General features: G+C 33.9%; 1 protein-coding gene across 4 annotated transcripts in view; it reads left to right on the top strand.

The window, feature by feature from the left end:
* The window catches only part of ABHD18 (abhydrolase domain containing 18), a 53,413-nt gene that overhangs the window by 23,754 nt on the left and 4,742 nt on the right, over positions 1-24,917 (top strand). For 2 of the 4 annotated variants that reach the window (XM_074274825.1, XM_074274826.1), the window contains exons 4-12: positions 3,082-3,182; positions 6,134-6,212; positions 6,322-6,408; positions 7,020-7,045; positions 8,306-8,444; positions 13,199-13,288; positions 13,387-13,488; positions 20,671-21,058; positions 22,198-22,360. In XM_074274825.1, coding sequence (XP_074130926.1) covers positions 3,082-3,182; positions 6,134-6,212; positions 6,322-6,408; positions 7,020-7,045; positions 8,306-8,444; positions 13,199-13,288; positions 13,387-13,488; positions 20,671-21,058; positions 22,198-22,360 — 1,175 coding nt within the window. Of the gene's footprint in view, positions 1-3,081; positions 3,183-6,133; positions 6,213-6,321; positions 6,409-7,019; positions 7,046-8,305; positions 8,445-13,198; positions 13,289-13,386; positions 13,489-20,670; positions 21,059-22,197; positions 22,365-24,917 lie in introns of those variants that run through there. The other 2 variants (XM_074274827.1, XM_074274828.1) reach the window with 2 other exon arrangements.

Genomic DNA, 24,917 nt, shown 5'->3' with positions numbered 1-24,917 from the left:
AGTTGTAGTTCTTGGGTATATTGAACACTAATGCTACATTTAATTGCCTTTTGATCTTGTGTTCTTAATCTGTTCACCTGATCAACTCTTTTATTTTTTTTAACCAATTCCAAATAGTTTTGATAATTACCTCTTTGTAATGTACAATTTGAGAGTTGGTACTATTTTCCATTTTAAGTTTCTTAACCTCTTGTTCCTCCAGATGAATTTTCCAAATTACTGCAACATTTGAATAATTTGGGATAGTGCTGTTTAGAATAGGGACTTGATTTAGGATACATCCAAGTGGTTGTGAAAGTTAGAGGATAGTGAATGAGGCCAAAGACACTCATTCCATGTACAATTACAGAGCTAATCTGATCATAGTTCATAATTCCAGAATAGAGGGGGGAGGGTGGGGAGAAAAAAATAGAGAGTTGTGATCCATCCAGCAGGAAGGGTTTTTGTTTGTTTTGGTTTTCCTCCTTCAGGGTTTTTTTGGTGAGGAGATTGTGAAGGAGGGTGTCAGAAAGCAGTGAAAGAAAAGCAATAAAACAAGAGCTTTCTTGAAGTTGTATTATTGCAAAGAAGGTGATATGCTTCTTTTTACTGAACAGAAGTCTTTATAGAATGAGAGTTGAAAGGGACCTTAGAGGTCATCTAATTCATCCTCATTCTACAGAAATATGAGGCAATTTGCCCAAGGTTTTTGAAAGCAGGAAAAAGACTCATGTTCCTTGAGTTCTTTTTAAGATAAAGAAGACTGAGGATTCATAACGACAAAGATGAGGAGAGAGGGAATTTCCATTACGGTGATGTCGAGATGGAGAGATGTACCTATTAGCACAGTGGCTGGAATATAGACAATGCTTAATAAATGTTTGATTGTATGAGAAGCAATCAGAAAACTAGTGTGATTGGACCAGAGAATGTCTAATGAGGAGCTATTTGTAATTAGTCTGAAAAAGTGAATTTGGACTAATATGAAGATTTTTAAATGGCAAAAAGAGCAATTTAAATTTGATCATAGAATTAAAAGGGAGCCAGTATAATTTATTGAGAAGAGAAATAATATGGCCAGATCTCTGTTAGGACAACAATTGAAACAAATGAAAAGTCAGAGATGTAGTTTCTTGATAACTAATCATCAGTTTTTTAATTGAACTAGCATATAATAAGTAGAGGTCAGTGGATCTCTCAGGAACCTATGATTCAATATGGAGGTCCCTGACTGTTTAAATATCCTTGGAAAAAGGGGCATCCCTGAAGGTGAAAATCAGTTCTGATTAGTGAACAATGAAAGAATTAATGTAATGAGAAATGGGTTCTGATAGACCTTATTCTGATAGTGGCTGATCATCTCCATCCAGACCACTTAAATAATTGGATAATGGGCCAGAATTCACCTAGATTAGATTCTCTTTACTCTTTAATTAGGAATAAGTTCTCCCATTTGGGTGAATCTCATTGTCAGCCTTTTCCTTCTTTAGGGCTGGGTTTTGAATGAGACAATAAAAAGAGGAAAAACTATACCAATAATTAGTTATTGATATAGCCAAATTGATACTGATATAAAAGAAAACTCAAAGCAATCATTATCTTTTTTCTTTTGTTTTTTAAATAGTATTTTATTTTTCCAAATACATGCAAAGATAGTTTTCAGTATTTTTTTTTTTTTTGCAGAATCTTTGCAGAATCTTGTTGCAAATTTTTCTCTCTCTCTTCCTCTTCCCCTAGACAGCAAGCAATCTGATATAGGTTAAAGATGTACAATTCTTCTAAACATATTTCCATATTCATCATGCTGTGCAAGAAAAAGGGGAAAAAATCAAGCAAACAGCAACAACAAAAAATGTGAAAATACTATGCTTTGATTCACATTCAGTCTCCATAGTTCTTTCTGAATGCAGTTCTTTCTTTCCATTATAAGTTTATTGAAATTGCTTTGAATCATCTCATTAAAATGATCATTTTCCCATTACTGTGCCAGCCATGTATAGAATATATTACAGTGAAATAATAATAGTGGAGGTGAGGAAATCAACTTCAAGGCTGTCCACAGGAAGGGTAAAAGGGCCTGAATGTGGGTATTAATTATATAAATGAAAAGGAGGGGAATATGTACAAAGGGTGTAGGAGAGGTAGAAACAAGATTTGACAACAATTGCTGGGTGAAGGAGACCAATCATGGATCATATCAAGGTTGTAAACCTGAATGACTAGTAAGATGGTCTCTATTCAGAAGAGGGATAGGTTTTAAGGGAAAGATAATGAGTTTTGTTTTGGGATTTAGGCGCCTAAATCTAGTGAAGTATGCCTGGGCCACTGATAATGTAGTTCTGGAGCTCACCAAATAAAAAGACTGGGAATGGTTATAAAGGTCTGAAAGTACCTGGTCAGCTCTCCTCTGCCTATAGTGTTTCCTGTTGTAATATAAGCTTATTGAAGGCAAGGGTTATTTTTTGTATTTATCTTCCTGTGTTTGGCACAGAGTAAATAAATACTTAAATTTCATTCCATTCAGGTCACCTCTCTTTATTAGTCTAGAGAACCCTTGCCTAAAGGATGGGTATAGAGAGGACAAAGTCTAATGAGGGTCCCTATTGAATTGGTCATTCTCTACTGTTACTACAGTAGATGATTTAGTATGATTAGATCATATCACACACAACTCCCTCCCTCCCCCAATAGATACCTCTTCTTCGGTTGACACTAATTGAGGTAAATATTATAGTGAAATTGTGTGACGTAGTTGTTGGTGGCTGTTTGGAGTAGTACAGCTATAACCCTTATGTTTGTATGAACCTGCTTTGTGCCCCCTTGAGTCAGAAGTTACATGGTTGTAACTGGAATGCAGCTTTCCCTTACTTATTGCCATGAAGTTCCTTTCTGTAGAACTCTGAAAGAACTGGTGAGCTGAATGCTATACCTTATTCCTCATCAAATTTGATTTAAAAAAAAATAATGAAAAGATTCATAATACAGATTATTTTTTTAATATCTCACAGCCAAAGCGAGTTCCTGTTGAATGAACTTTTTTTAGTAATTGGTTTCTTGTATAAAGATGGAGCACACATTTTAATTTCTTTCCTCCTTTACCAGGTTGAAGAAGAAACTGACTGTAAGATACTTGAAGGACATTTTGTTTCTCCTATGGCTCATTATGTTCCTGATCTCATGCCAATTGAATCTGTTATTGCTAGGTAAGAGATTTCATTCTGGTCTGAATTAAAGATATTAGCAGTATTAGTACATAGACTCACTTTGAATAGGCTAACATGTTTTCAGGTACAGATCCTTAAGGAGCTGCTTACATGAATGGATGAGTAATTTGTAACCAGTATAACAGCTGAAATGAGTCCTGAAATTAAAAAGTTTCATTCTCGTTCCTCCATAGTCCTATTTCTTTATCATTAATTTGCTTGATTATGCTTTTTACATAATATAATTAGAAATGCTTGGCTGACCTTGACTAAATTATCACTATCTCATTGCTACTCAGTCATTTGAATTGTTCCCAACTCTTTGTGGACCCCATTTGGGATTTTCTTGGTAAAGGTAGTAGTCTTGTGTATTTCTCCAGCTTACTTTTACAGATGAGAAAACTGAGGCAAACAGGGTGAAGTGATTTGCACAGGGTCCTGCAGCTATTAACTGTCTTGAGACTGGATTAGGATTCAGAAACAGGAGTCTGCCTGACTCCAGGTTCTGTCCACTACCTAGCTGCCACCTCTGTTGCTGTAGCAGGGAATTGATGTAGCTAATGAGGAGCTAGACAAAGAGAAAGATGTCACTTCTCCCTTTAATTCAGAAAGGATTCTATGGCTGCTTCTGCCCTGTAAAGTGGAAGCAGGCATAGAATGGGGTAGAAAATAAGGTGGTGGTAGCATGAAGGGTTTCCAGAATTTAAAATGTCATCCTTTACATATATAATCAATATCAAATTGTTTGTCTTTTCACTGGGGGGTAGAAGAGAGGGAGATATTTTGGAACTCAAGATTTTTTTAAAAATGAATGTTAAATTTTTTTTTACATGTAACTGAGAAATATTTAGCAGAACAAATAAAAATACATTAAAAAATTTTAACGTCCTATCTCATCATAGAAATTTTGATTCATTTGGCTCATGTTATTTTTTCTTAAAATATTTTGATTCTAGTATTAGTGGTTTTTGTAAAATGTTTTATTTGCACAGTTAGAATGAAATCTTGCTGTAAACAATTTTGAAAGTAGCAAAATGCAAAAACCATGTATTTGTGTATAACACAACCCCTATATATTTGATTATGGTAATTTGATATAAACCTTTATTCTGAGTACTATTCTTTTGAGAAACTTTATTTAATCTGAGAGGTCATTGATTCCTCTGTTTCACGATAAAGAGGAAGAAACTAAATTGTCCAGAAATTAATTTGGTGATCATCCCTTCAAATTGAAACTTTATATCAGCATTGTCATTATAGTCTGACTTAGTCAGTGACCAATATTTACTTGCTTTATCTTCTGTGACTTCTTATTTCCTCCTCTACCTAGTTCATTGTACTGAAGTGATAATGATGTCAAGAGAGGGATTGGCGTAGAGAATAGTAAGTAATAAGTTCTAGAGGTATTTATAGAGGTTTTATATGATACGGAAAGGATAGTGCCCCAAAGTTCTGGAAAGAAATGGGTTATGAGAAAAGAGAAAGTGTGAAAACAGAAGAGGCAGATGGGGGCAACTTTTTCTATTCGATTTCCATTATTAATAATTCAGGCTTACATAAAGCTTTAAATTTTGGGAAGCTAAAAGGCAAAACATTCCCTAAATTCGATATTCTAATAGGATATCATATATAAGTTGGTGAGTTTATGCATGGTAATTAGGGGAAGAGGGAAAATTTTTAAGCCCATAGAGATCCAGCAAGATTTCCTAGAAGAAATTGCTAGGTGTTAAGAAGTGGATGATGGAAGGTGGAATGGAGGCATTGAATGTAACCAACTTTTCTAAGTCAGGCTGTGAAATAGAGGAGAGAGAGAGATTTGGGCAGTTAAGCCATTCACAGTGTTCTTAGTTAATTCATCTCGAGAGATAAATTTTTGTCCCTGTCTGCTAGGACTTAATAGGCCAAGGGAGGCTCATTGAGCTGCATTATAGCGCAAGGTTTTTTTTAGTCTTTTTCTACTGGCAACTCTTTTTTTACTTGACCCCAGGTATGTAGGCATATAAAATAGCTATGCAAATCAAACATTTACTGATAATAAATCATAATTTTGTAACCCCATGTGAAGTCACAATCCAAAGATTAAGAAGCCTTGCTGTAGCATTTGAATAGGTGACTCATGTTTGAAAGGGAGATTTTGTCTAAATTATAATGAGTTTGAAATAACAAATAATGGAGTTTTTATTTGATTCTAAAGGCAATAGAGAACTATTGGAGTTTACTAAAAATCATGTAACAATTTAGTGATATCTGCTCTAGCTTGGCATAACATTTGCATCATACCATACTATAAGTTAGATACAACCTGTGAATATTTAGTGAAAATATATTTACATGTTTTATGCTAGTAGGAAAAAAGAAAAGGGTTGATTAATAAAGCAAGAGAGATTTGACTTTTGCCTTCCCACCCCAAGTGCCTAATGAATGCTTTGAAACTTTTTGCTATTTGCAAGGCAATATTAGAATTAGTCCAGTTCCCTTGTTTTACAGATCAAGAAACTGAGACCCAAGGTCATACACATTTTTTTTCCTATGTGGCATAGCTGGATTTGAACTGAAGCTTGACTACAAATTTAGTTTTCTTATTCACTATACCTGAGTCTTCTTTTACAGTCTTCTTGTTTTAAGCCATGTGTCAAAGTTTCACGTAATCACTTGAATGGGTGACCTGTAGTGAGGCAGATTTGAGCTTGATTTAAGAAGAAACTTGTTAACCATTAAAGCTTTCCAAGAGCTAAATAGGCTGCCTAATGAGAATGGCTATCTCTTCATTGGATGCTTTTTAATGAAAGATGGAGGGTATCTTGTTGATGTTCTTGATGTCTCTGAAAGTTTCTAAAATCCAAAATCTGGCCTTTGGCTTTTACATTTATAAGCAAGTTATTATTTTTAAGATATTTCAAATGTTTTTCTGGAAGTATCTTGAATGTAACTATCAATTATCTTTGAAATAGGTTTCAATTCATTGTACCTAAAGAATGGAACAGCAAATACAGACCAGTGTGCATTCATCTTGCTGGAACAGGAGATCATGTAAGACTAAAAAAAATCATAAGCAAGCCCACAATAATTTTCTAATTGATCCTACCTCAGTAATGTGATTTTTTTTTTCTTATAAGTATATTATATTTTCTTTCTCTAGTATTATTGGAGACGACGAACACTTATGGCCCGCCCAATGATCAAAGAAGCATGTATGGCTTCTTTGTTGTTAGAAAACCCTTATTATATCCTTTTGCAATAATCAAGAATCTTTTTTTCTTCATGACTATCTGCTAGAATGTACATAAAAAGCTGCCCCTTTAAAAAAAGTAAATAGGATAAATTTCATGTGCGAAGAGATTTTTAAAAAATTATTGGAAATTTTTTTGGATACATGAAGAAATTAGTTTCAACACATAGTATATCATAACTTTTTAATCATTCCTAAATTTCTACCATGTTTCATTATATTCAGTTTTATTTTTATTATGTGCCCAATTTTTATGGTTCTGCTCTCTTAGTTGTCATAAAAGGCCTTCTACATGTCTGAAAGTGTTATGTTATGCTAAAAGAAGTGTTTAAATCTTACTCTGCTATTTTTTTATTAGTGTACTTACCTTAACATTTATGGGGGGGAGGGGGAGGCGCTTAATGGTACGTTCATAACTTTGATGTATTTAACTTAATAAAATTGAGTTTCTAGACAGCAACCAGTAAGTAATAATGCCCAAATTGAAGATAAAATTCTTGATTCTTAATAGTAGATGAGCCACTGTGCTTATGGATCTATTTTTTTCTTTTTAAGGGTATTGAGTTTATATCCTCTGTAAGCTTTTTCTTTGACATACATTCTTAAATGGCTGTAGAAAACCCAAAGATCAAGTGTAAGTATAATGCTCCACTTTGTTGCTCTTTGTCTAGTTTCATCAATTGTAAAGTCTATCTTGCTACAAGATTGCATGGTAAAAAACACTAGCACTTTATAGTTAGTAAAGAACAGTAGAATAGTTTAAAAGTTTTATGTGCTAGAAGGGCAGAAAGACAGTGCAAGAAATTTTTTTACTTTAGCAAACTATAATTAAAGCAGTAATGGACCCTTCCTGTTAAAGTGTTTAGGTTAAGACTTTTTTGTGAATTTAAAGTCTTAAGCTTGTTCTGGATTTTATTTTATCTGTAGTGAGAATTTATGAGTAAATGAAAAAATATTTCTTAAGAGGGTACCTACCACATACTAGACATTGTGTTAGGTGCTAGGAAAACAAAAGCACTTAAGTAGCCTATTTTTTCATGAGGGAAGAAAGCATATGTAGGTAGTATTGCCAGAAAGCATTGTTTTAGACAGATGTCATAGGAATGGTTAAATAATTATTCTTAGAGTAATATTCAAATTTTAACTGAATATTTTTACATTCAAAATCTTCATTATTAAAAAAGAATGGGAAATGAATACATTAGAGGTTGAAGAATTTGTATTTTGTGGAGCTCATCATAGAGGATCTGAGATTTGAAACCATGTAAAAATGAAAATTACTAAATTATTTGAAATATGGGGTTTTGGCTATAGATAAACCAGAAAGACACTTTTTTATTGCATAGAACCAAGGATTTCTTAACACTCCAATGTATCTCCTTTTACAAGTTTGGCTTTTAAAATAAATCAGGTCAAAAAATTATATGAGAAATCGTTTAAAATGTAAGCTCTTGAGTCACTATAGTCAGAGCTCTTTTGTGTATAGTGTTATTTTATCCTTGTTCAAAATAAAACAAAAATTAAAAACTTACTTTTAGTTTGATTTCTCTTATTTAAAAGAATTGACATTTAAACAAACAATAGCAATCAAAAAAAAAACAGCCCTTATAATGTAACAGTCCTTAATACATGTCCCTGCTACCAGAGCTGTTTTATGAGACAGGCTAATGTCAGACTCAGGAATGGAACCATGGTTTTTCTGGCTGCATGCTATACATGACTTTAAAAATAGCAATAGCTAACATAGAGTACTTTAAAGCTGGCAAAGCCTTTTACATATATTATCTCATTTGATTAATCTACTTAACATTTAATTAATTAAATGCTATATTTAGAAATATAATTTTGTGAAATAAGCCCATTCTTCTCTCTTTCTCTCTCTTTTTGAGAATAGAAGGTCAAGCTTGAAAAATGTGTCTGACCTCTTTGTGATGGGAGGGGCTCTTGTTCTAGAGTCTGCAGCTCTCTTGCATTGGCTAGAGAGGGAGGGTTATGGACCTCTGGGGATGACTGGAATATCCATGGGAGGACATGTAAGCCTTTATGTTGTTTTCATTTATTTCATTATGTTATAAACTTAATGGCCTTATTCAATTATTATTGTAATTGATTAGGTAAAGCTAGTCTTAACTTTACACTAAGAAGTCCCTTTGAATTGTTGTTTTCTTATTCCCCAAAGGAAAATTGATAATAATTAACAATAAAGACATTCATTGTGTATGTAAGTTAAAATTCTTAAAGGGAAATTTACCTCATATGCTAAAGTTTGAGGGTTGAGATTTTGTCTAGAAAAATAGATTTATTTCAGGATGAAAAAATGGTCACCAAATACATTGCTAACTTAGTAAAGAAAATATCTCTTTAAATGGTTCTTGATAATTTGCTGATTGTTTTTACAAAGATTATTAAGTCATAGGGGAGCTGTAATTTGCATGGGTAAAGGAAGTATCCATATAGATAAAATTCAAGATTATAATTTTTAAAGAGTGAAGTTATATAGAAAAATGGAAAAAATGAACATTATTGGATTTTTCTCCTAAAAGGCACTGCATGTATTATAGTGCATTATTAAAATACTGGCCTATAAAGCAGGAAACCTCGGTATTCTATTAACTCATCCAGTTCATCCATTCTTTGACACAGTGAACCAGTCTTTCAACTCCTTGATTATACTTTATTTCCTCATCTGTAAAAGGGGATTCCTTAGTAATACTTGTTGTACCTGTGTGACTGGGCTATTGCAGGACTCAAATGAGATAATACATGGAGAAATGCTTTGAATATAAAGCATTAGAGATTGTGAAGAGTCAAAATAATTTACATCAAACATTTTCTCATTTTATGAGACTATTTTTCCAAGAAAAGTAACAAAACTTATAAGTAGAGCATAATTCCCATTTAAATTTAACACGAAATGAAACAACTTAAAAGTTACCTATGTCTTTTTCTTCCACTACTACTTTTTTATATTGGGCAGGGGAAGGTGGTGGGCATGGGAGTTAGGAAGGCCTCAGTCTATATCCCTCCTTAGGGATATACTTCTTACAGTTGCATGATCCTCAATAAGTCACTTAGTTTCTGTATCCTCATCTGTAAATTAGGAAGAAGAGTAGCATCTAATTTACAAAGTTATGAGATCTGTTTAAAGTACCAAATAAATTCTATTTTAGTTATGTTTGATAGATAGTGACATAGTATCATCTAGCACATCATCTTTTCATCTTGGTGGTAGTTGTTTCATACTCTATTTTTGAAGAGAACCAAAAACATTAGAAAGGTGATGTCTATATTTGTAAGTAAATTGGATTTAGGTGAAGCAGAATAGTACTGCAAAGTCATCAGCCTCATTCTATCCTCCATTTATTGAACTCTAGTGACAAGTCATAGATCAGCATGACTGGCAAAGGCCTCTGATGTAGTGAGAGACCTTGGTCTTTTTCTTATTGGTAATTAATATAATTTAGAATAACAAATCCAGGTAGTAAGAGTTAATGCAGTATTTTTTAAAAGTAATACAGCAAAAACGCTTTTCCCACCTGTTATGTAGTCAAAATAAAGCTACAGCAATATCAAAATAATTTATTAACACAGCATATGAAAATTTTAAGGAAATCTCCAGTTACAAGATGAATGTATAACTTTTCCTTCTCCCAAAAAGGGGGAAAGGGGCAATCTCACAATAAATATGCATACTCGAGCAAAACAAATTCTTGCTCTAAGTCCAAAAAAAGTGTGTGTCTCATTCTATATTTTGGATGTATCTCTTTATCCAGCATGTTTCATTCATGCTCTAAAATACTTTTCAGTTTCATTTTAGTCATATTGTATTCTTTGTGATCCATTTGAGATTTTCTTGGCAAAGATACTAGCATAATTAGTCATTTCCTTCTCCATCTCATTTTACAGATGAGGAAACTGAGGCAAACAGGATTAGATGCCTTGCCCTAGGAAACACAGCTTTTAAGTCTCTGAGGCCAGATTTGAAGTCAGGAAAAATGAGTCTTCCTGTCTCTAGGCTCTGCATTCTATCCACCATGCCATTTAGCTGCTCCTCTAAATAAACTCATTTAAAAAAAAATTAAAGATCAAAGATTTTCATTTTTAACTAATACCTATTTATCTAGAAAAAGCCAAGTCTTATATTCTCAGTCCATTGGTTTTCTCATTAATCCCCAGATTTGTATGGCTTGTTTAACATTGTTTGAAACAGATTGTAAACTCTTTGGTCTTTTCTCTTATACTATCTATTAAATAGACTATTTTTGTCCTTACATAAATTATTTTCATTGATTTATAGTCATACTTTGATATGTGACGTTGAAACTGACTTCAAAAATCTGTTATCTAAAGTGTGAGTTCTTTCTGTATCTCTTTATAGTAAGATCAAAAATGTGTTAGAGATGTTCCCTTTGGAACAGACAATTCTGTTGTATGCAGTAACAGCAGTATTGTATAATGAAGAATTATGGATGACTTAGTTCGTCTCAGCAATACAGTTAATCCAAGAAAGTCCCAAAGTACTCATTAAAAATGCTATCTCCCTCTGAGATGGTGTCTGAATACAGAATGAAGCATGCTATTTTTTTTATTTCTTTTTCCCCCCTTCCTTCCCTTCCCATTTTTCTTTGTTCCTTTGAGTCTTGCACAAAAATGATTAATACAAAAATGTTTTACATGATTCCACATGTATAACCTATATTAGTGTGCTTTCTCTCAAGAAGAAGGGGAAAGAGGAATAGAATTTGGAGTTTAGAACTTAAAAAAAGAAATGATTTTTTTTTTTAAATTGTTTTACATGTAAATGGGGGAAACAACTTTAAAAAAATTCTTAATTTTCTTTGGGCCTTTTTGGAGGGGGGGAGCAGTCTGGCAAATCCTATTATTTCTTCTCAGAATAATATTTTTAAATACATAAAGTAGGACAAATAGGAATATGAAGGAAACAATTTTTATTGAAATAGCTGTGGCTCATTTTTCTTAAAGTTCACATACCCCAATTGAAACTCTTCTTTAGACTGTTACATTGACATTAGAGAGGAGAGAATTATTGGAGCTAAGAAATATTTTATATAAGGTTTGCTATTTAGTTAGTGCATACACTCTAATTAATGACATTTTTACCCTTCACCAGGACTTTTTAAAAAATCAAATTTATTGTTATATTTTAAGTTCTGAACTGTCTCCCCTCCCTATACCATACTAGAGGGGACCATCATTTGGCACAGGGATGTGTGTTTGTAAAACCATACCATGCATACTTTTATTTTTGAGGTGGATAGCATCTTCCTTCATAGGTCCTTTGTAGTTGATTTGAGTATTTATCATATTCAGAATAACTTAGTTGTTTGCAATTATTCTTCAGTCTATCAGTATTGTTGTTACTATTTACAAAATTCTCTTGGTTCTGCTCATTTCACTTTTAATTATTTTATGCAGGAATTTTCCAAAATCAACCTTTTCATCATTTCTTAGAGCACAGTCATATAACCTGTTGGGCCCATTCACCAATTGGGCATCCCCTTAAATTTTCATTCTTTGCCACCCTAAAGAAAGCTGCTATTAATATTTTAGAGCACATAGGTTCTTTTCTTTTTTCTCTTATTACCTTGGCTAATAGACCTAATGCTAGGTCAATGCTAGGTCAAATTTTTTATAACTCTTTGGATATAATTCAAGATTGCTTTCCAAAATGGTTGGATCAGTTCTCATCACTTCCCTAGCATTGGTGATTTTCCACTTTTATTATTTTAAATAATCTAATAGGTATGAGATGGACTTTTTAAAAGGTTTTTTTTTTAATTGATGCATTTTAAACATAACTGTCACTTAAAAAACAATTCAATATATTGGCCCAAACTGGAAATATTAGACCTGTAGTCCATGGCCTCTCAGCTGAGAGGCAGAAAGAGTACTTTATAATCAGTCCTCCTCTGAAGCCATGATTCATCACTTAAACTACTGCAGTAACCTACTAATAAATCTCCTCCTACCTCTTTCCATTCCATTTTATGTGCTTTTGCCAGGCATTTTTCTAAAATAGACCTCTTTTTCTGCTTTCCTTTCTATACTCAAAAGTGTCAGTGATTCCATTACCTACTAAATTAAATCTTTACACCTCAGCTTAGAATTTTCACTTTGACTTCTAATCTACCTTTCTCACTTCATTGAAAGAGAAGATATAGTCTATGAATGGCACTGAGAAGGCTCTCAGGTACTGTGACAGCCTTCAAGAACCCAGAATGAACTCGACATCATGAAGAGGCATTTGGAAATATAGTACCTAGGGAGAAAACTCCCCAGTGAAGAACCTGACTCTACCAAAGCAAGTTGGCACCTTCTCTTCAACTTGTAGTTTTAGAACATTGCCTATTCCAAAGCTTTTTAAATTGTGGATTGCAAGCCCACAGGGGATGACATAACTAAATGTAGGGTTGTAAAATTATGACATTACCAATAAATGTTTGATTTGTATACCTATTGCATATATTTATATACCAATAGTAAAAGTTGTGTAAAAATTTCTTGGGCTAAAAGAGGTCACAAGTAGAAAAAGTTCCACATAACAGAATAATATACAATTTGTAGATATTCAATAAATATGTGAATGGATTAATGAACAAGGCTCAAATACATAACCCCTGAAAATTATCTTCATAAGAAAACATTTTGGGGAAGAATATAATACTAAAAGTGAACTATTAATATTTATTTAAAATAGTTTCTTTTCTTTTTTCATTGCAGGATTTCCTTTTTAAAACATTCTATAACTGTGTAATTCTTATTACAGATGGCTTCATTAGCTGTAACCAATTGGCCTAAACCTTTACCACTAATTCCTTGTCTTTCTTGGTCAACTGCTTCTGGAGTCTTTACAACGGTAATGTTACCGCATATGATATTTAGTCAACTTTGAATATATAAAAATAATAATGAATGAAGTGGTTTTTGCATAATGAATTTTGACTGTTCTTTTAGGGTGTGCTAAGTAAATCAATTAATTGGAGGGAGTTGGAGAAACAATACTATACACAGACAGTTTATGAAGAAGAAATTTTTCACATGCTTGAATATTGTGGGGTAAGTGTTCAGATTTTTATGAAATGTAACTTTCTTCACTTTTGACCTAGTCAAATTTAGAAATTCTTAATGGGAAAATGAAGTTGATATTTCTTTTTGAAAGAATCAGTCAACTGGTAATCATTCATGTAATAGCAATAACCCTAAATTGGGGCAGAGGGGATTGGATTTTGACTTGGTTACTGCTTGTATGATCTTGAGTTCACACAGGTAAGGCAAATGTCTTGACCTCTCTGGGCCTCACTCAACATCAGCTATATGAAAAAGATGAAGTAGGTAATCCTCAGGGTCTTTCCATCTCTCAATCCTATGATTCCACCTAAAATTAATACGTAAGCAAAGAATGAAGGGGTGGGAAGAAGCAGAGTAGTGAGGAAAGACATATCCTGTTTATCAAGAAACTGCCTCTTGCTAATAATGTCTTCCCTGTCTTTGAAAAATAAGCATTTCTGTTTTGTTTTGGTTTTTTTTTAATGGGAAATAGAACTTTAAAATTTTTTTTTTTTAATTAAAGCTTTTGTACAAACAAAACTAATGCAAACAAGATTAGAAGGGAAGTAACAAACTGGGGAAATATTTTTATAGTTAAAGTTTCTGATAAAGGACTCATTTCCAAAACATATAGAGAACTGACCCTAATTTATAAGAAATCAAACCATTCTCCAATTGATAAATGGTCAAAGGATATGAACAGACAATTTTCAGATGATGAAATTGAAACTATTTCCACTCATATGAAAGAGTGTTCCAAATCACTATTGATTAGAGAAATGCAAATTAAGACCACTCATATGAAAGAGTGTTCCAAATCACTACTGATCAGAGAAATGCAAATTAAGACAACTCTGAGATACCACTACACACCTGTCAGATTGGCTAAGATAACAGGAAAAAATAATGATGAATGTTGGAGGGGATTTGGGAAAACTGGGACACTGATGCATTGTTGGTGGAGTTGTGAAAGAATCCAACCATTCTGGAGAGCAATTTGGAACTATACCCAAAAAGTTATCAAACTGTGCATACCCTGTGATCCAGCAGTGCTACTACTGGGCTTATATTCCAAAGAAATACTAAAGAAGGGAAAGGGACCTGTATGTGCCAAAATGTTTGTGGCAGCCCTTTTCATAGTGGCTAGAAGCTGGAAGATGAATGGATGCCCATCAATTGGAGAATGGTTGGCTAAATTATGGTATATGTATGTTATGGAATATTATTGCTCTGTAAGAAATGACCAGCAGGAGGAATACAGAGAGGCTTGGAGATACTTACATCAACTGATGCTGAGTGAAATGAGCAGAACCAGGAGATCATTGTACACTTCAACAACGATACTATATGAAGATATATTCTGATTGAAGTGGATATCTTCAACATACAGAAGATCTAATTCAGTTCCAGTTGATCAATGATGGACAGAAGCAGCTACACCCAGAGAAGAAATACTGGGAATTGAGTGTAAAATGTTTGCACTATTGTCTTTCTACCCAGGTTACTTATATCTTCGGAATTCAATTCTTACCATGCAACAAGAAATTTGTTTTTACACACATATATTGTATCTAGGATATTCTGTAACACATTTAACATGTCTGGGATTGCCTGTCATCTAGGGGAGGGAGTAGAGGGAAGGAGGGGAAAATTTGGAAAAGTGAATGCAAGGGATAATGTTATTAAAAAAAAAAAATACCCATGCATATCTATTGTCTATATATAATTATAAAATTAATTTTTAAAAAATAGAATGGATTTTTCTTTTATAGGAAAATTCTTCCGATATTCAGTAAGTTATTCCTATTTCCAGGAACCACTTTAAACTGATTGAAGCATTAAAAATAACCTTTTTAGGAGAAAAAAAAATTCCATGGTTTCAGCTTAAAACATAGTAAGCATAATAATCTCTGTAAATTAAAAATTAAATTTTGTATATGCTGAAGAGAAGGTGAAATCAAGGCAACTTTCTTCCTTTAAATTTTTTTTTAATTTACAAGATATATGCATGGATAATTTTTCAGCATTGACAGTTGCAAAACCTTTTATTCCAATTTTCCCCTCCCCCAGATGGCAGGTAGATCAATACATGTTAAATATGTTAAAGTATATGTTAAATACAAAATATATATATAGTGTACCATTAACCTGTGAAGTAAATAAAAAATGGAGGTGGACAAAAATAGAAGGTTTGGGAATTCTATGTAGTGGTTCATAGTCAACTCCCAGAGTTCTTTCACTGGGTGGAGCTGGTTCAATTCAATACTGTGAAATTGGAACTGATTTGTTTCATGTTATTGTTGAAGAGAGCCACGCCAATCAGAATTGATCCTCATACAGTATTGTTGTTGAAGAAAAATAATGATCTCTTGGTCCTGCTTATTTCACTCAACATCATTTTATGTATGTCACTCCAGGCCTTTTTGGGATATAAGCCTAGTAGTAACATTGTTGGATCAAAGGGTATGCAATGAATTAGAACTTTTAAAATGTATTTTTAAAATTTTGTTTTGATTTGTATATATTTACTTTGCCTGCTCTTCTATTTTTTTTTAAGACTTTTGACTTTGTCTTAAAATTTTCTTAATGTCTCATTAGCTTCTTCTATTTGATTAATTGAGTTTGTACCTTGAACTTCTTGTGCTAATAATAAGCCTTTTGAGTGGGATTCTTTTTTGTTTGCTCATTCTGCTAGTCTGCTTTCTGACTTTGGGCTTTGTGTTGTTGCTGGGTTTTGTGTGCTTCTCAGGAATGTCTGGCCTGAGCTTTAGTCCACTTAGATCCTTATGCTGCTTCCACCATTCCAGTTGGTAGCATCCACTCATGCCTACCTGATCATAGCTCTTTGAGTCCTTGGTTGCTCAAACATTCTACATAGTTGCTCTTGACCAAGTCCCATCCCTATTGTGTACAGAAAGTTTCCTGGGGCTAGAAGAATGATTTGGTGGATTTCCTGATTGGAAATCAATTTGTGGCATTTTTTAGGTCTTTTTATTTGGAAAAGGTTGTTATATTAAGCTCTATTCCTATTCTGCCAGCTTCATTTTGCCTCCCCCACTTGGTTATAGAATGTCCTCTTAACCATGACTATTCCACGAATAGTAAAGTAAAATAATACTGTGATACTTTTAATCATATGTAAATAACTAATTTATTAAATCCCAGTGAAGAATAACTCTGCCAAAGCAGTTTACTGCTTTAGGTAACTTTAGAGTATCTTATAATATATATATTAGCATAGTGCTTCCTAATTGATATACATACCTGTATGTAATGATGTTTAGTCATTTTCAGTTGTTTCTGATTCTTTGTGACACTGAGGTTTTCTTGGTGAAAATACTAGTATGGTCATTTCCTTCCACTTATTTTATAGATGAGGACACTATGTCAGTCTGCCATTTTGAGGGCATGTATATGTTAGACTGACTAAAGCCTTCTAACTTAGGTCATCTTACAGAGTTACTGTAGCTGGAAAATTCATTATCCTGATTTTGACCTGGCGACAAGCCTCCTTGCCATTAGCTGACCTGCTTTTATCATTGAACATATTATCATAGACTTTTATCATTGATCCTTTTTTTTTTTTTTTTTTTTCCCCTGAGGCTGGGGTTAAATGACTTGCCCAGGGTCACACAGCTAGGAAGTGTCTGAGACCAGATTTGAACTTGGGTCCTCCTGAATTCAAGACTGGTGCTCTATCCACTGCGCCATCTAGCTGCCCCCATTATCACTGATCCTTAATTTGACAGGACCTGTCTTAGCTTGTTTTCTGCCAACAGACATACAGTCAGGCCTTGGAGAAATCCTTTAAATAAGGTTTTAAAAATAGGAAAAGGAACTCTCTGATTGTTGCTGCCACCTAAGAACCCAGAAATTGGATTAAGAACTTGTCTTGGTATGTATAATATAGGATTATAAATAAATGAATTTCATGAACTAATATGTTTGTAAAGATCTTTTGGGAAATTTCTGTAATAATCTTTTACTCACTGAAAGCTATCACATTTTCTTGTATGGATTGGTTTTTTCTCTTACTTGTGAGAGTAAATTTATATTTGATCCTTCTGTTTTTCATTACTGCTACACCTAGATTTTATGAAAAGAAACAATGATAGACAAATGCCTCTATTCTTACTACAACAAAGGCAAATATCTTACTAACTTGCCTTAAACATGTTTAATTTTCTCATAAATCGATTCTGAGTCATAAATTTCCCAGTACCATGTGGCCTGTGCTTTCCAAAAGGAAGAAACAGAACTATTGCAGTGAAGTTTCTAATTTATGCTCTTCAGGTATCTGTGGGTCCCTGTGTGGCAACATAGTATGAATGTCCTAAGTCAGTTGTGGACGTTTTTATGACAAAATTTTGTATAAAAAATGTGGAAGCATATTATCTCTTTTCTTTAAAGAAGAAAAAAGATATTAAGAAATAATTTCTCAGGGACAGCAGGGTAGCACAGTGGATAGAGCACCAGCCTTGAATTCAGGAGGACCCGAGTTCAAATCTGGTCTCAGACACTTAACACTTCCTAGCTGTGTGACCCTGGGAAAGTCACTTAACCCCAGCTTCAGAAAAAAAAAAAAAAAGAAAAAAGAAATATTTTCTCATTGTTCTCTGTCTCACCTGGGATAGAAAAACTTTATCAATATTCAGTCAAATTCTCAGAAATACACTGTTCTACACTATGGTTTCTTATGAAAATCCTAATTTTTTTTTTTCCCTAAAGGGAACTTCCATTTTTTCTTTATTGCTAAGTATTTTTTATTAAGGTTTTTTATTTTCAAAATGGATGCATAAATAATTTTCACCATTCATTCTTGCAAAACCTTGTTTTTTTCTCCTTCTCTTCCTTTCCTCCATCCCCTCTTCTAGATGGCAAGTAATTCAATGTATGTTAAACATGTTCATTATCTATTTCCACAATTATCTTGCTTTTCAAGAAAAAACAGATCAAAAAGAGAAAAAATGAGAAAGAAAACAAAATGCAACAGCTTGCATCTCTCTTGGTACAGATAGCTCTTTCCTTTATTCCTGAATATTATAAAATTGTAAGTGGAAGTGTCTTGAGTCAGAGAAAATGCCAAACTCCACCCTTTCTTTAGTCTCCCTCTTTTAGAGTTTATGTTTGGAGAGAAGGAATGAATTGTTTTTTTAAGAGACATTGGTGAAATAAACACAGAATCTTACATTTTTCCTCCATAGTTGCATATTCTAAAAGATATTAGAAATTTCCTAAAATATAGCCTATGTTTAGTTTCCAAATTACAGAGAATTTAAAAGCAGCTGTCAGATGTGGTTGACATGGTAACTTGGTATACATTTTTAATTCTAAATGCAGTTTCTTTTTCATTACTTTAATAAATATTATTTTTACTTAGTATCCTGGAAACTTATAATTTTCTTAACTCATTATCAGCAAGCATTTATTAAGCATTTACTATGTGTCAGACACTGTTTGGGTATTAAAAAAACAAGTAAAACCAAAGTTTTCTTTGCTCTTAAGGAATTATTAATCAGATGAAAGAGGGAACATGCAAACAAGATAAGTGTTTGCAGGATGAATTGAGATAATCACCAGTGAGAAGACATTAATATTAAGGAAGTTTGGGGAAATTTCTCCTTTAAAAGGGAGGTTTTAGCTGAAATTTGAAGAAAGTTAAGAAAGGCAGGAGCTGGGGATGAAGAAGGAAAGAGATTGGCATGGAGACAGCTAGTGGAAATTCCTATAAGAAGGGAGATGAAGTGGTTTGTGCAAGAAATTATAATTAGATACTAATTATCAGAGATAGACTTATCTATCAAGTTTGGGAAAAAAAACAACAAAATTCAATGATTTCTGTTAAACAAAGAATAACATGTTTAAATTCCACTTGTTGGGATATAACCCAGCTGGAATTAAATAGCAGATCCTCAGACCCCAGATTCTACTGCTTCTTCTTTTCTACCATACCAAGACCTTCTTCTTCTGCACAGGGGATAAGAACTGAGTCACTAAAATCATCTCAACTTCAAAAACGATGGCCTTGTCTTTAAATCTGATACCTAAAAAAGAACTTGTTCTTATATTAAATGGGAATTAAGTTGTATCCAGCTTTTTTAAGCCTGTTTCTGTTGCACTTGATGCTTAGTAGCATTATATATGAGTTACTCTGGGGAGTATGGTATTGTAAAGTAAATTAAGGTATACTGGACTCTGAGTTTGAAGAACAATTAAATCCCAATCAAAAGTTTTTTAATTTTAAAACTCTTATAAGGTAACAGTGGATAGGATGCTGGGCCTAATGTTAGAAAGACCAGAGTTTAAAATAGTCTCAGACATTTATTAGCTTTGTGACCCTGAGCAAGTCATTTGACCTCTGGTTGCTTCAGTTTCCCCCAACTTTAAAATATGATAGTAGCACCTTCCTCCCAAAGTTGTTATGTGAATTAAATGAAAATATTTGTAAAATGTTTAGTATATTAACTGATACACAAGTAGGTACTACATATTATCATCATCATTAACTTTTTTCTGGTGATTTACAATAGGTGGAAACTTTTTTGTTTAAAAATACTTGATCTATAATCTTATTGATGTGTTCTCACTTATGGTGCAGACTGCATTTCATCTATGCCTACCTTTTCTGTGCATTTCTCGTCCAAGTTTTCCCAGAATGTCACCACAGACGATCCAGTCAACATGTCTCAATGGCCATTATTTGCTGTAATTTTAGTTCCTCTATTGCTGGAAATACAAAAATTATAAATACAAAAATTTGATATTTTCAGATCCATAATTATTAATTATACTTGAAAACTTGCTATTGTCAATTCTTCCTAGGTATTTCAATTTGTGAATATGCTTTATTGTAAGAATTAATGTGTTTACAAACATTTGTGGTAGAAATGACTCTATTTTTTGCTTAAGTTGCATCTGGGTCTAGAAGGATGTTTCTGCCTCTTGTTTTTTGAAATGTAGTAATGTAGTAAGCATGGTATGAGTTCATGTAGTTTTTTGAATAAATGGTATAAAATTTCAATCTTTATTTTCAATGGCTCTATTTAGAAAGTGTGTGATTTTAATGAATTCCTTTAGCCTCATACTTTTTTTTTTAAGTAATGTTATAAATAAGACATGTTAATAATGGTCTCTTCCTTAAGGATATATTCTCACTTCTCCTATTTTTCTCTTCCCATTTCAACTCTTCAGACAGATTCTTTTAAAATGGGACGAGATTTTGTGAAACATTTCCCTAATAGTGTGGACAACCTGACTGATTTTGATCTGGCTTCCAGAACTTTAAACCTAGATATTAATGAATCATTATGCATGAAATCTGCTCAGTGTCACAACACGGATCAATCCTCTCTCAATGCCACATCAGAAGGTCTTGTGTTGCAAGATGTTTCTAAGATTCAGTCTCTGAGTCAGACACTGTCCACTAAGGAAAGCAGAGATGGGAGCTCCATGAGTCATTCAGATCAATTCAATGAAGAAAAAAGCAAAGAAGAAAAAAGAAGAAGCACTCTACAAAAGGAATCTTTAATGTTTATGAAAGGTGTCATGGATGAATGTACTCATGTAGCAAATTTCTCAGGTACTAATTTTTTTCTTTGAAATCTGTGTGTGTAGTTTTTTTATTTTTTTTTATAACACAATTTATCAGAAACCTCAAAATATTCTATAATTTAAATTAATTAGTTTGGGAAATATTTCATTTACTCAGGAAAATATCAGAATCTGATAAGCATGTATGTAATAACATGTTAAATGTTATTAAGGGGGTAATGGTCTAAAAAGATGAAACTGTTCGGGTATTTGAAAAACCTTTGTGAAGAATATACATCCAACTTGTTCTTAGCCTTAAAAAGCAAAAACTATGGCCAGTGAGTAAGTTTTACAGAATTGAAAACACTCTGTTTAACACGTACTTATGATTGATTGATGTAAAAAATAAAAATTCCTGAATATTAGAGTTGTCATAAAACAGGATTATGATATATGAGCAGATTATGAATTCCTCTTCACTAGAAATGTCTTAAGGAGAGGTTGAATGACCATTAGTAGGAATGTAGAGGAGACTCTTAAAGATAAAAATTTATTGGTAGGTCTTGTTATGAGGCTGTTGGGGGTGGCACGGTGTGGGTAGAGTCAAGACCCTAGTTCAGATTTGGCCTCACACATTTATTAATTGAATGACTCTGGGCAAGTCTTTAAGGTTTGTGAATTTCTATGTATATTTCATTTGTTCTTCACAACATCCCTGGGAGATAGGTATTATTATTCCCATTTTACAGATGGAGAAAGTGAACTGAGATGTGGAGGCACTTGCCCAGGATCACATACTTAAATCCAATTTGAACTTGGATATTCCTGATTCCTAGTTCAGGCTATGACCTACTCTGCTCCTTAGCTTCGATATCTCAGATACTCTAGCCTAGTAGGATTTCAGGATCTCAGTATTGGCTTTTTGTCCTCTTTGCTAATTAATTAACCAGTGAGATTTCAGGTTTTGTATTGGTTTATATTCTTCCTGTTCCTAATTGTAACTTTTTTTTTTTTTCATGCCTTTGTAAAAAGTTTGCAGTTCTTCTTTTGGGAACTGTTTATGTTCTTTAACTATTTTTCCTTTGGAGAATGAATTCTGTTAGTTGCTTGGATATCTTGGATATCTGATTTTTATCAAAGGTATTTGAAGCGATTTAAAAAAAATTTTTTTTTTTTCCCTATACATAGTCCCAGTTGATCCAAGTCTAATTATAGTGGTTCAAGCCAAAGAAGATGCCTATATTCCACGAACAGGAGTTCGAAGCCTTCAAGAAATTTGGCCTGGATGTGAAATTCGATACCTAGAAGGGGGACATATTAGTGCTTACCTTTTCAAACAAGGACTTTTCAGGTGAGGTCCTTAGTCTAAATAAGTTTTTTTTTCCTTAATTAGTATAAATAAAAGTACTCTTTTCTTAATCCTGTCTCTGTAGGGCTTATTCCTTCCCATTCTTTTTTGTCCCTTCTTTTTTTTACATTTTTCTTTAACTCTTAGAAGATAAGGTTTCAAGTGGCAAATCTCTGGCACCTTACCTTCAGACTTTTCAGTGATTTAAACAAAGACATAAAGTATAGCATGTTTGTAGAAATAGCATATATTGGATGAGAAAATTAACACTTATGTGTAGGCATAGTACTAAGTGTGAGAGATTGAAAGAGAAGCAAAAGTGCAGTACCCTGCTTCCAGTAATACATGTTCTAATGTGGAGACATCGTGAATGTCTATGGGCACATTGACTAGACTAGAGGAAAGACATTAGCACCAGGGCCTAATAGAGGCCACTTGGAGGCAATGGGATTTCTGCCATGTATCAAGAAAGGACAGGATAACCAAAAGGTAAAAAATGAGCAGGGAGATTATCAGTTGTGAATAAATCCCAGAGTATGGAGATAGAGAAAATGAACTGTCATATTGTAGGAACAGCAGAGGTGGCCATGCTTGCATAGCCACATCACAGTCCAAGTAAGCCCTGTGAGAAGGCAGGAGTCCGAGGAGGATCAGGAAGTGCCGGGCATTTTTATGTTTGATCTTGGTGACAAGGTCAGATCTACATTTTAAAGCAATGATTTTGGTGGCTGATTAAAAGAGGGAAACCAAACTGAAGGCTATTGTGGAAGTTTTAGCCAGCGGTGATAGGAGCCTACTGCAACAGGGTGACAGCTTGGTGAGGATGACATGAGGGCTCTCCTATAAAGTAAAAATGACAGGGCTGAATACAAGAAAGATATTAAGGGGATCCAGGTTTGGAAGAAGCCTGTAACAATAATAAAAACAGAAAGATGGCAGGAATTGAAAGATGAAGATAGAGATTCTGTTTTAAACATGATGAGTTTGAGACACTTATGGGATGTTCCGTTCAAGATGTCCAACAGGTGAATGGTCCTAGATTTCGGACAAGGAGAGAGGTCAAAGTTGCGTGTGTTGATTCAAGGATCATTTACATAGAGATGAGTATTGACCTATAGAGGAGGTTAAATGAAATAGCCTTTAAAGGCAGTATTTGGAGGAAGTTCCAGCAAAGTAGACTGAGGAGGGCATCATCAGACAAGTAGGAAGAGAACTAAGGAAGGCTGTTTGAAAACCTACAGAAGAGAAAGTAGCCGGGAGAGTGGTCATCAGTGCCAAAGAGTATAGAGAGGGCAGCCAAAAGGATAAGGATTGAGAAAAGAACACCAGATTTGGCAATTAGGTATAAGATTCAGAGAGCGCTATCAATTGAATGATGTTGTAATGAGAGGAATGAAAGTGGAAGTTCAGTTAAGAGAAAATATTCATTTTATTTAGATTCAGTTATTCACCTACTAAGATGTGGTTGTATTTTGTCATTATATGACAAATGAATGTGACCTTAAATTAGATGAGTGAAGTATCTTCTCCAGAACATAGGAAGTAGTAATCCATCCTATGCTTTGTGCTTGCTGGTCAGGCCAACCTGGAATATTGTAAACAGGTCCAGCACTCCATTTCAGGAGTTAACTTCAAGAAATTCTAGTAAGAGGATCTAAAAACTTGCTTTTTCAATATTTTTACAATTGTGTATGTAATTAGCTTCCTTTATAATCTGTGTATTCTGAGCATATTTTTCAAAGACTTCAACAAGCTGCCTTAGGGGTCTTGAACACAAAAAATAATGTGAATCTCTGACATCGAAAATGACCAGTAGCTAGCCATTAGGAAAACTGGAAATTGTCATGAGAAATGTTTTTTTTTGTTTGTTTGTTTTTTTAAATGAGAGTTGTTGTTCTGGAGAAGATACATTTTCACAATATGGCACAGTCCTGCATTTATAGGTCATTTACAGCCCCTAGGATGGGTATGGCACAAAAAAAAAAATCTAATGGATAATAGAACATGTGAGAGAAATTTGAGGGGCCAGCACCCATGATTAGCCTTGGAGGAGGTATTAAGGAAGGCCTAGCACCTCTAGTGTGAGGACCTGCTAAGCCCAGTTTGGGGCTCCCCTTTGGTGTTCATTTGTCACTCTGCTCTCCCCTGTGCCTCCAAGAAGTTGTACCATGTGCAGTGACCACACACCTTTAAAACCATTTTGGCAGGTGGGTTAAACCAAACTGAGTAATTGACAGACCTCAAATCCACCAGTGAATTAGGGGATGTCTACCCAATCAAGGGAAGATTTCCCCAGCAGACGAGAGCAATCTGTTCCAAGGGCCATGGAAGTGACTGCAGTAAATTCAGTGGAGCCATTATCTGCTGTCTCCTAGGCCATTGCCAGCAGTCCTATCTTTTGTCCTGCCGCTGGACTTGGGTGGTTCTGGAAGAAAAAGAGGGACTGACAGCCTTGGGCAACTCTGCTTCGCTTGATTCCTATTCGTGCTTCATTGGGTATCACCTGTGGGCCACTGGCTCTCTTCAGAAATGAAGGACAAACAACAGTCTTGGAGAATGA

Source organism: Sminthopsis crassicaudata, chromosome 6, assembly GCF_048593235.1.
Source record: "Sminthopsis crassicaudata isolate SCR6 chromosome 6, ASM4859323v1, whole genome shotgun sequence".
NCBI classification, from domain to species: Eukaryota; Metazoa; Chordata; class Mammalia; order Dasyuromorphia; family Dasyuridae; genus Sminthopsis; species Sminthopsis crassicaudata.
Note: the sequence above shows the minus strand (reverse complement) of the source record. Positions and strands in the feature narration are given on the sequence as shown.